The 10,259-nt window shown below is 47.4% G+C and overlaps 1 protein-coding gene and 1 pseudogene across 1 annotated transcript; one reads left to right on the forward strand and one right to left on the reverse strand.

The window, feature by feature from the left end:
* The first annotated feature begins 872 nt into the window (after window positions 1–872).
* LOC132428768 (UBX domain-containing protein 2B-like) lies at window positions 873–1,599 on the forward strand (annotated as a pseudogene).
* A 5,938-nt stretch (window positions 1,600–7,537) lies between these two features.
* On the reverse strand, window positions 7,538–10,169 carry INHA (inhibin subunit alpha). The gene is made up of 2 exons (XM_060015517.1): window positions 9,875–10,169; window positions 7,538–8,521 (listed from the first exon to the last, which is right to left on the reverse strand). The coding sequence occupies exons 1-2, from the start codon at window positions 10,134–10,136 to the stop codon at window positions 7,689–7,691; spliced, it is 1,095 nt and encodes a 364-aa protein (XP_059871500.1). The 5' UTR covers window positions 10,137–10,169; the 3' UTR covers window positions 7,538–7,688.
* Window positions 10,170–10,259: the final 90 nt, after the last annotated feature.

Here is a 10,259-nt window from a genome sequence, read left to right on the forward strand (position 1 = left end):
AAGATACACAGAGGATCGATCTAACACTTTCAGTATCAGCTAATAATAAAGTTCTGAAGAAGAAAATAGAAAGAATATGAGAGGAAGTTAGAGTCAAATAAAGAACAAAATATCCTAGAATTGAAGAAAAACATGAATCTTCAGTTTGAAAGGGCCCACCAAATGCCAGTTAGGATCCCTTTTTCAAACTAACATGAGATCTAGTGTGATGCAATTTCAGATGCCATGGTAAGGAGGAAATCTTGAAAACTTCCAATGAGGGAAAAAAAAATGAACTACAAAGGTATGAGAATCATGTAGTCTCATTGAAAAACAGGATACAAGAAGCAAAGGGAGAGAATTTTTCAAAATTCAGAGGAAAAATTACTTTGACTCTAGAATTACATACACAGCCCATCATTCAAGTGCAAAAATAAAAGGACTTTTTCTGTAGTGGGGGACTCAGAAAGTTTATCACCTACAGACTTGCTCTGAAATAAATAATAAAAGAGGATAGATCAGTACCAAGAAAAAGGAGCCGAAGAAAAAGAAGTGAGGGCTTCCCTGGTGGCGCAGTGGTTGAAAGTCCGCCTGCCGATGCAGGGGACACGGGTTCGTGCCCTGGTCCGGGAATATCGCACGTGCCACGGAGCGGCTGGGCCCGTGAGCCATGGCCGCTGAGCCTGCGTGTCCGGAGCCTGTGCTCCGCAAAGGGAGAGGCCACAACAGTGAGAGGCCTGCGTACCGCAAAAAAAAAAAAAGAAGTGAGAGGCTAAAAGCAATGGTGAGCAAAGACTTTAGTAAATTTGTTCACACTAAAGAGTAGGACAAAATGGGGGAGAGGGGATGGAGAGAAACATTAAAAGGGTAAGAAGCCAGGGAGCTGGTGGAAAATGGCCAAGGCAGCACCTAGCCCACAGAGTAGGGAGAGGAGGTCTTCAGGGCTGTGGCCCCCAAAAGCACAGGATTTGCAGAATTTAATAAGAATATGAAGAGCTTGCAAAAAAAAAAAAACTGAAAACAATCAAAGTGATGATGTATCAAGAAATAAATTGGCCTTAGCAGAATTGTATGAAGTGAAATGCAAATCTTCCTAATCTGATAGACCTAAAATTACAGTCTTTAAAAGCCCACAAATGCCACCCCAAATGTTTTCCCACTATTGGGGAGATGTTCACTTGTTTAAGGTGCTGACCACCACATCATTCCATAGTAAGGTTCTATTCAGGTGAACATGGGTACAGTGGATTACATATAATTTGACCTTCTACTGGGAAAATTGTGAATGAACTTTTCAAAGAGGCAAGGGAACATGGGACTGTCCCTCTGAATTAAGCCTCAAGAGCTTCGGGTGATCACAAATCTAAATCATCTACAGGTGGAGGATACAGATCGGGTCATTCCTTTCGTAAGCGATCTGAATGCATCAGTGGAGAAAATCAGCTTCAAGATATCAGATTCTGCTTAAACTGTGAAGCAACAGTTTCCATTTAGATGATGGAGAATTGAGACCTTACAACGAACCCAACAAATGCTCAGTTTCTTGAGTCTGTTAAGGGAACGGTGACTCTCTTTGCATGTATACCTGAAATTCAGCAACTAATATTAGAAATCCTTTAAAGTGGCATTATTGCTGTCAGAAGATGGCAAAAGAAATTCCTCTGGCGCTTCTGCAACTGGTTCAGAATGGCCAAGTGAATTTGGATATGGAGGATCATCAAGATCAAGAATACATACAACCTAGAATAAGGTTCAAATAAGGTTTAGTAGAGAAAGCAAAAACTTGGAAGCCTTACACCTGAAATAGTCAATACACCTTCCTCTCCAGAAGAGAAGTCAGTACTTAATGCAGTTGTTCCTGTTGACGATTCCATGCCAATGACAAAAATTCCAATCAGGTTAGCCAATGAGAGTCATTCAATACATTACACACAGGATCCCGGATGTTCTGGACTTTATTGTACAGTCCCATCCTGAACTTGCAACTCTTGACTTTATTCTTGGACTTCATTTCCATAGAGCTCACTGATGAGAGCCTGAAACAGATATTCTTAAGAATATCCAAGCAGTAGCAGATCAGAAAGATGATGTGCTGTATTAACAAGAAACATACTTCCAGCATAAAAACAATCAAATTATTTTTATTACTTTACAGATACATTTTGGTTTTATTCTTATTCTGTCTTCCAGCCTTAGTATAGATACATTTGGACTAGTAATAGATCTTGAGATAAATATGTTTTAGTTTTATGTTGATAACGTTTAAACATCCAGGCAAACCAGTTTGTTATGTGCTCAGTGTTAATGTAACCACATTTGTTTGCAGGAAAAAAAAAAATGAACAAAACCCCTTTTTGATAAATCATTTGGTAGAATTTGCATTCAAGTTTCTCGATGCTGCCTTGACCAACAGCCATTAAGAAACATTTTTTTTTGTCAAATAAGGTTTTTTTGATATATACTGAAAAGTATTTGTATTCTTATTTTGAACTAGCTTGATCATTCAATAATTATTTCTCCTATTAAGATTTTATGCATTTTTTGACTTATTGATTTAGCTATATCACTAGTATCAAAAAAATACAGCTTGGGGCTTCCCTGGTGGCGCAGTGGTTGAGAGTCCGCCTGCCGATGCAGGGGACACGGGTTCGTGCCCCGGTCTTGGAGGATCCCACATGCTGCGGAGCGGCTGGGCCCGTGAGCCATGGCCGCTGAGCCTGCACGTCCGGAGCCTGTGCTTCGCAAAGGGAGAGGCCACAACAGTGAGAGGCCCGCGTACCGCAAAAAAAAAAAAAAAAATACAGCTTGGCATTGTTACCTATAGAGCTATGACCATCATAAACTAGAAACAAAAAGACATTAAGGTCAGCAATCCTTGGGAATATGTGTTAAACAGCACTTTAAAATCAAATGAGGGGCTTCCCTGGTGGCGCAGTGGTTGAGAGTCCGCCTGCCGATGCGGGGGACACGGGTTCATGCCCCGGTCCGGGAGGATCCCACGTGCCGCAGAGCGGCTGGGCCCGTGGGCCATGGCCGCTGAGCCTGCGCATCCGGAGCCTGTGCTCCTTAATGGGAGAGGCCACAACAGTGAGAGGCCAGCGTACTGCAAAAAAAAAAAAAAAAATTCAAATGATTACAATCCCTTTCAGAGCCTGTCTTGATCACATTCATTTTTTCATTCAACACATTTTTCTAGGGGACACCCTATGTTAACACTATTCTAACTGCTCAACCCAGAATATATTCTACTCCAAGACAAAACTAGTGTAGAAATTCAGGAATGTATTTTTTGTCAAACATACTTGATCCAAAGAATGACCAGCATAAATATTCTGAATTGTACTGAAGCCAAGTATTTCCTGGATGAGGCAGACTACATCAGGAATGATAGAAAAGGGTTTTCTTCTTCCTAGACACCACCTCATCTTTGGTCACTGTTTCTGGTTAGTTTTCTGTTACTGCCGTAACAGATCACTACAAATTTAGTGGCTTAAAAGAACACAGATTAATGATCTTACGATTATGTAGAAGTCTGGTATGGGTCTCGCTGGGCTAAAATCAAGGTGACGGCAGGACTGCATTCCTTTCAAGAGGCTCTGAGGGAGAATCATTTCCTTGCCTTTCCAGCTTCTAGAGGCTGCTTGTATTCCTTGGCTTTTGGCCCCCTTCCTCCATCTTCAAAGCTAGCAACATTGCATCTCTCTGACTCTTGCCTATCATCACAACTCTCTGACAGCAGCCAGGAAATATTCTCTGTCTTTAAGGGCTCATGGGATTAGATTGGGCTCACTGGATAATCCACAATTATCTCCCCCCACCTTAAGGTCTGTAGTAACCTTAATCACATCTGCAAAGTCCCCTTTGCCATGTAAAGTAACAAATCACAGGCTCCTTCTGGAGACTGCAGGAGAGAATCTGTTCCTTGCTTCTTCCAACCTGTAGAGGCTGCTGGCATCCCTTAGCTCATGACTGTATCACTCCAAGTCTGCAAGGATAGGTGTAGGGTCTATTGTAAAGGGCTGTTACACCACACAAAGCAAGTTGAACTTTGGGTAGACAAGTTTTTCATCACCTAAGGGACAAAATCACCAAAGAAGTTATCCTCTCCGCACCAGGTGTGACATAGACTGGAGAGGTAGGGAGTGACTGCTTAGAGACTGGTTAAGGAGGCTGCTGAATTGCTCAATCAAGAATCGCCCTTTAGAATGTACATTGGTGCAGCCACTATGGAAAACACTATGGAGGTTCCTTAAAAAACTAAAAATAGAGCTACCGTATGATCCAGCAATCCCACTCCTGGGCATATATCCAGAAAAGACAAAAACTCTAATTCAAAAAGATGCATGTACCCAGTGTTCATAGCAGCACTATTTACAGTAGCCAAGACATGGGAACAACCCAAATGCCCATCAACAGGTGATTGGTTTAAGATGTAGTGTTGTATATATATACACATATATATGTGTGTATATATATATATATGAATATTATATATATAACGGAATATTAGTCATAAAAAAGGATGAAATATTGCCATTTGCAGCAACATGGATGGACCTAGAGAATATCATACTAAGTGAAGTAAGTCAGAGAAAGGCAAATATTATATGATATCACTTATATGTAGAATCTAAAAAGTAATACAAATTAATCTATACACAAAGCAGAAACAGACTCATAGACATAGAAAACAAACTTATGGTTACCAAAGGGGAAAGGGGGTGGGGGAGAGGGATAAATTAGGAGTATGGGATTAACAGATACAAATTGCTATACACAAATTATATAGGCTACAGGGATTTACTGCATAACACAGGGAACTATATTCAATACCTTGTAATAACCTATAATGGAAAATAATCTGAAAAAATATGTATATAACTGAATCACTTTGCTGTATACCTGGAGCTAACACAATTTTTATAAATCAATTATACTTCAATTAAAAAAAAAAAGAAGTTCCCTTTAAATGGCAAAATAGTGTCTATGTAGAGAGAGAGAGAAAGGGCTTGATTTGAGACATAATTAGGAGGAGGAACCAGCGGTACTTTTCTTTCAGCATCTATCCCACCTTTGTGTGGTAACTGCACTCTACTTTGGGGAAGCAGGTAATAACTTCACCTTGTGCTTTAGGCTCTGGACTCCAGGGTTAGGACACATGATCTAAGTCATTAACTCATTCTGTTCCCTCAGCCATCTTTCCTGGAGGAGCACATGACCCTAATCAGGACAGTCAGGCCACCAAGACCCAATCTGGGACTTCTACAAGCAAACTCCCTCCTACTAGACCAAGTGGTGTGATGATGAGAGGCTGGAACTGCCCAGGCTGCCTTGGACCTGGGATGGAGCCCAATCAGGGGACGTAGAGCCTATAGCTGGATCCTGGTACAGTAGTGTCTTTTGACCCCAGAATCAAGCCATACCTTAGCCAGCTATGCCTGTGGACTTGTCATAAGCCAGTGATTTTTTTAATTCTATTTTTCTTTGGTCTAAGCCAGTTTGAGTTGAATTTTCTGTTCAATTTGTCTCTGAGTGAAGATTATTCAAAATGTCTCTAATGATTACCACAGGGAACAGGGAAAATCTCTGAAGTCTACTGCTTTTAGTCTCATGGCCAGGAGTGAAGACAGATTTTCTTAGCCACTGTTGGCCCCTCTTAGGGAGGGGTGAACATTTCTTCCTGACTTGCTAAGTTAGTGGAATCAAAGGCCTTAGAGACCCTGGAAGGGTGGCCCATCCCAGTGACTCCCAGACTTTAGGATTTCACAGATTTCAGCAGCGAAATTACAAAGAAAAATCTTAGGATCCAAATTAGAATTGCCAAGTTTTAATTTTGTTAAGTAAAAACTTAAAAACAAACAAACAAACCAAACCCCTACCGTCTACCATCACTATGATATCATAAAAGAAATAACATATTGACACACATACACAGGAAGGATAATTTTAGAATACAGGGCAGCCCTGTAGAAAGAATACCTTTGGCTTTGTGAAAGTTACTATGTGGCACTCATTTCTCTCACTCTGTATCAGATATGTGAAAACACTTCCCTAGCAACACCCATCTGCTAACTGGCCTAGTAGAGAACCCTGTGGCCCTAGGTAGAGTGTCCCCAGCCCTCAGATGACATCCACATCCCTGACACAGGGAAAGTCTGGACATCACAGGGTCCTAGATGGCCCCAGCAGGACGAGGGAGCATCCTAAGCCTAGTAAGAGGATTGAAGGTCTCAGGGACAAGCCCCGCTCAGGGCAGGGGTGACCAGGCAAGGGAAGCCAGACAGGGAGAGAGCGGTGCTTAGACGGCCTTGAGGAAAATCTCCCATTCCCACCACTGGCCCAGCCCAACCAGCCCTCTCCCCAGTCCCCCGCCTGAGTGGGGAGCCCAGGGGCCCTGAGCATACCAGTTGCAATGCTGGGTGTCGATGAAGGTGCTTGGAGAGACCCAGGCCTGTGAACAGGCGAGTTCCCAACTCCCTAGCAGCAGCATCAACTGAGACCGGGCCTCATGCAGTCGGAGTGGGCTGCCCTGGGGGCTCTGGTGCTGTGAGGAACAATAGCTCACCCAGCTCAGCTCAAGTATCGAGAAGGCATTAGCCTAAGGTGACAGGTTGGGATTCTCCCCCCTCCACACCCCTTCCTGGGACAGGAACTTACCGGCCCATTCCACACCCCGTGGATCTGGATTAGTAGGAGGGAGTCTTGTGTTAGCATAACTACACATTGCAGTTGTGCAGTCAACATCAGAAAGTGCTCTAGAGTTTCGATCTGAGGGACCTGAACATCCCCAACCCTCCCCCTACACACACACACACACACACACACACACACACACACACACACACCCCTTAAAGGGAGACTGGATGGAACCTACTGGCTGAGAGCCAGGACCTAGGGCAGAGCAGGAGGATACTAAGACCAAGGGGAGAAGGAGGGGAGTGAAAAAGAAAGCAGGAAGGCCAGGGAAGTGGGGCCCGGTCAAGGTGGGGCAGAATGGACTGATAGGAGATGCAACGTGAAAAGAAAAGAAAAGGACTCTGTGCACTCTGGGCTCTCAGTGTGGGCACAAGTTCACACAAGAGCAAATGGTTTCTCTGCCTTTCCACCGTCTGACATTAAGGGCTGAGTTAAGGGATTATGTAAAGATACACAGGGCACATCTATAAATCGCCTGACCTTGAGCTAGGCATCCATCAGCTAGGGCAGAGTGTGGCAAGGAGGGGGCGATTAGGCCACTTGGGCGTAGGCACTATGAGGTGTGCACAGCAGGCCACCCAACCGACACATCAGGTCCAGCTTGTATGACGGCCAGTTCTGGCTCCAGAGTGGCTGTCCTGAGCTGGGAAGCACCTTTTTGTCATCCCCAAGCATTGTAGCTTCCTACCAGATACACATCCAATTACAGCTGGTAAACCCCACATCTCTGAGGTCAAGTGAGGCTGAGTGACCTGAGATCCCACAATCCCATGCTCCCGGGGCCCAGACCTCACCCCGACACACACAACGTGTCAGAGAAGCCTAAGAATACACACCGAGTCATATGCACTATGCTGTTTATTGTCACGTTACCCGTGGGACAGGGACGGGATAGGGAGGGGAGCCTCCAGGCAGAGAGGTGGAAGGAGCGGGGAGGTGGGAACCCTGCCCTTCCTCCAGGCTGGTAATGGTGGCGACTCGGCCACCAGCAGGACCCCCTTAGATGGACCCCCTTAGATGCAAGCACAGTGCTGCGTGAGCAGGTTGGGCACCATCTCATACTTAAAAGAGTAACCTCCATCCGAGGTGGTGCGGACACGTAAGGGCCTCATGGTCCCTGGGAGAGCAGCGCAGCAAGGCTGGGCCCCTGGCACCAGAGAGAGGGGCTGGACAGGGGTAGGGGGTGCCCCGGGGACTGGCAGGGACAGGTCCGGCGGGGTGGACAGCCCACAGCCCCCATGACAATAGTGGAAGGTGAAACTGGGAGGGTGCACGATCCACCGTTCCCAGCCCAGCTCCTGGAAGGAGATGTTGAGGGCCGCTCTGTGGCAGTCGGCATGCGCGGCGGGGTCCTCCGGAGGCCTCTGCAGCAGGCGCAGCGCGGCAGGAGACCAAGGCCAGGGCAGCGGGGGCGTGGAGCGGCGGGCTCTCTCCCCTCCGCTGGGAGGCCTGGCTCGAGTGTGGGCCACCAGGAAGGGGGTGGCCTCGGGCCGCGCTGAGCAGGAACAGAGAGGACAGTGCAGGAGGAGCACCAGGACGGGATGGGTCAGCAGAGGGAAGGCAGAGGCGGCCAGGTGCAGCACAGCCCAGCGAGGGGGTGCCTGGCCCAGTGATATGGGCACAGCTGTGGGACCCCCGGACGACAGTGCCAGGAGGCCGAGCAGGGGCCCAGAGCTATTGGCGGCTGCAGTCTCCTGCCTGTCCAGTCCCGTGTGGAACCACAGCTGGGCCGACGTCACCTGGCGGCTGCGTGTGTGCTGGGATGGCCGGAACACATATGTAAAGAGGCCCTCCTTGGCCTCCTGGGCCAGCTCTCCGGCAGCTGGCTTGTCCCCGAGGCGGGCACCTGTAGGAGGCAGAGGGAAGGGAGAGAGCAGCCCTGACTGGCAGAACCCGGGACCCTCCTCCTCAGCAGGAGGGATGTGGCTGCCACGCATAAGCTTGCCAAGCGCCCTACTGAGTGCTTTGCCAGAGCGGGACTCTCCTCAGTCTCAGGGGGAACTGACAGGGGCTCCGCGTTTGTTATTTCATCATTAAAGGACTACAAAAATACCAGACGTTGCCAACTTCTCTCTGAAGTGGTTTTACCAATTAATATTCCCATCAGCGACGTGTAAGATGGCCTGCACTTTCTCCCCTCACCAAGGCCTAGAATTGATAGTTATATTTAAATTTTTGTTCATGTGATACTATGAAATGGTACCTTGAATGCTGTGTACACAAGCACTCGTTATGTCTTTTTATGTGTCAGAAATATTGCATGAGAAAGTCTTTAAAATAATTCCACCTTAAAAAGGCAGGTTAACACCAAGAAGAAGGAGGAGAAGGAGGAGCGGGGAGGAGAAAGGATGTAACTCAGAACGAGGACAGTGCTTTCTAAGAAAATGCAGTTGGCATCCTTACCCTGACAGGTATATAGATGGCACCAAACGATCATGAACCAGCATGAGCTGAAGAACTGGCAGCTTGGGCTGTAGGGTTATGTGGGTTATCTCAATATAAACCTCACAATTGATCCATTTTGCAGATAAGAAAACTGAGAGTTAGAAAGACGAACTGTCATTTAACTGCTAAGTAGCCAGGCTGGGATTCTGCCTGATCCCAAAGCCACACTCACTGTGCTGCACGGGGCCCGAAGTGCAGGGAGGCAAGGGTTCCTCTCTGAGAGCAAAGCGGGCCAGATTACAAGAAAGTTTAGCCACAGGAGGGCTTTACTCATTGAGTCAGTGCAACATGGGGAGATGAGGAGAGAACTCAAGAGAAGGTAGACTAGTTTCCCAGCTAATCTTTCTCCTGCATCCCTGATATCTTCTCAAGTCTCAGCTACTTGGGGCTAAAGAAACAGTGTTTGGAGCAGGGAACAAAAGCAAAGATAGAAGGAAAGATGGCAGGAAGGGGCCCATGCCCAGATATCTCTGTCCCTAGAGACCCTTGGCCTCCCAGACGACTATCTCCCAAATGCCTCCTGTGAACCATGCACGCGAGATACACCATCTCACTTAATCCTGAGAGGCAGGCATTATTGCCCTTTTTACAGATGAGGAGACAGAGGCTCAGGAAGGTTCAGTAACTGGTCCATTACTGCAAGGCCAGTTGAGTCGCAGGTCTGGGATTCAAACGCAGACCTGCCTGGCTCCCAAGCCCCTGCAGTACCACACTGTTTACCAAAGTCAAGCTACCAGCTCCCCACCCTCGTTACCTGTAGCCGGGAAAAGGATGGCCTGGGAGACATCCTCTTCCTCGGGCTCAGAGCCCCTGCGCATGAAGCCCCTCACAGCATGTCTTCGGGGCAGACGCCTGACTCCAGGATTCCCACCTTCCCCAGTCACTGCTGGGGCTCCCAACGCATCCAGGAACAGGGCCCTCACCTTGGCCAGGACAAGTTCCCGGTCCAGCTCCGGCCCATGGCAGCCATGCCCACCCCGTGGGGCCAGCAGCAAGAGAAGCAGCTGAGGCCACATAGCTCACCTGGCCCTGCCAACGGTGAACCCGCACCCTGCCCCGTACCCCTTCTGCCAGGGTCTGCCCAGGGCCTCCCCACTCTGCCCTCCCCATCCCACCACCCGCCCTCTTCTACCCTTCTC

Source organism: Delphinus delphis, chromosome 7 (assembly GCF_949987515.2).
Source record: "Delphinus delphis chromosome 7, mDelDel1.2, whole genome shotgun sequence".
Classification (NCBI taxonomy): domain Eukaryota; kingdom Metazoa; phylum Chordata; class Mammalia; order Artiodactyla; family Delphinidae; genus Delphinus; species Delphinus delphis.

What these genes read in the sequence shown, in the direction of transcription:
- INHA (XM_060015517.1), bottom strand. Translation starts at nt 10,136, where the DNA reads ATGTGGCCTCAGCTGCTTCTCTTGCTGCTGGCCCCACGGGGTGGGCAT. An exon ending in CATCCTTTTCCCGGCTACAG is followed by an intron (nt 8,522 to 9,874) that starts GTAACGAGGGTG and finishes TGCCTCCTACAG; the next exon opens with GTGCCCGCCTCGGGGACAAG.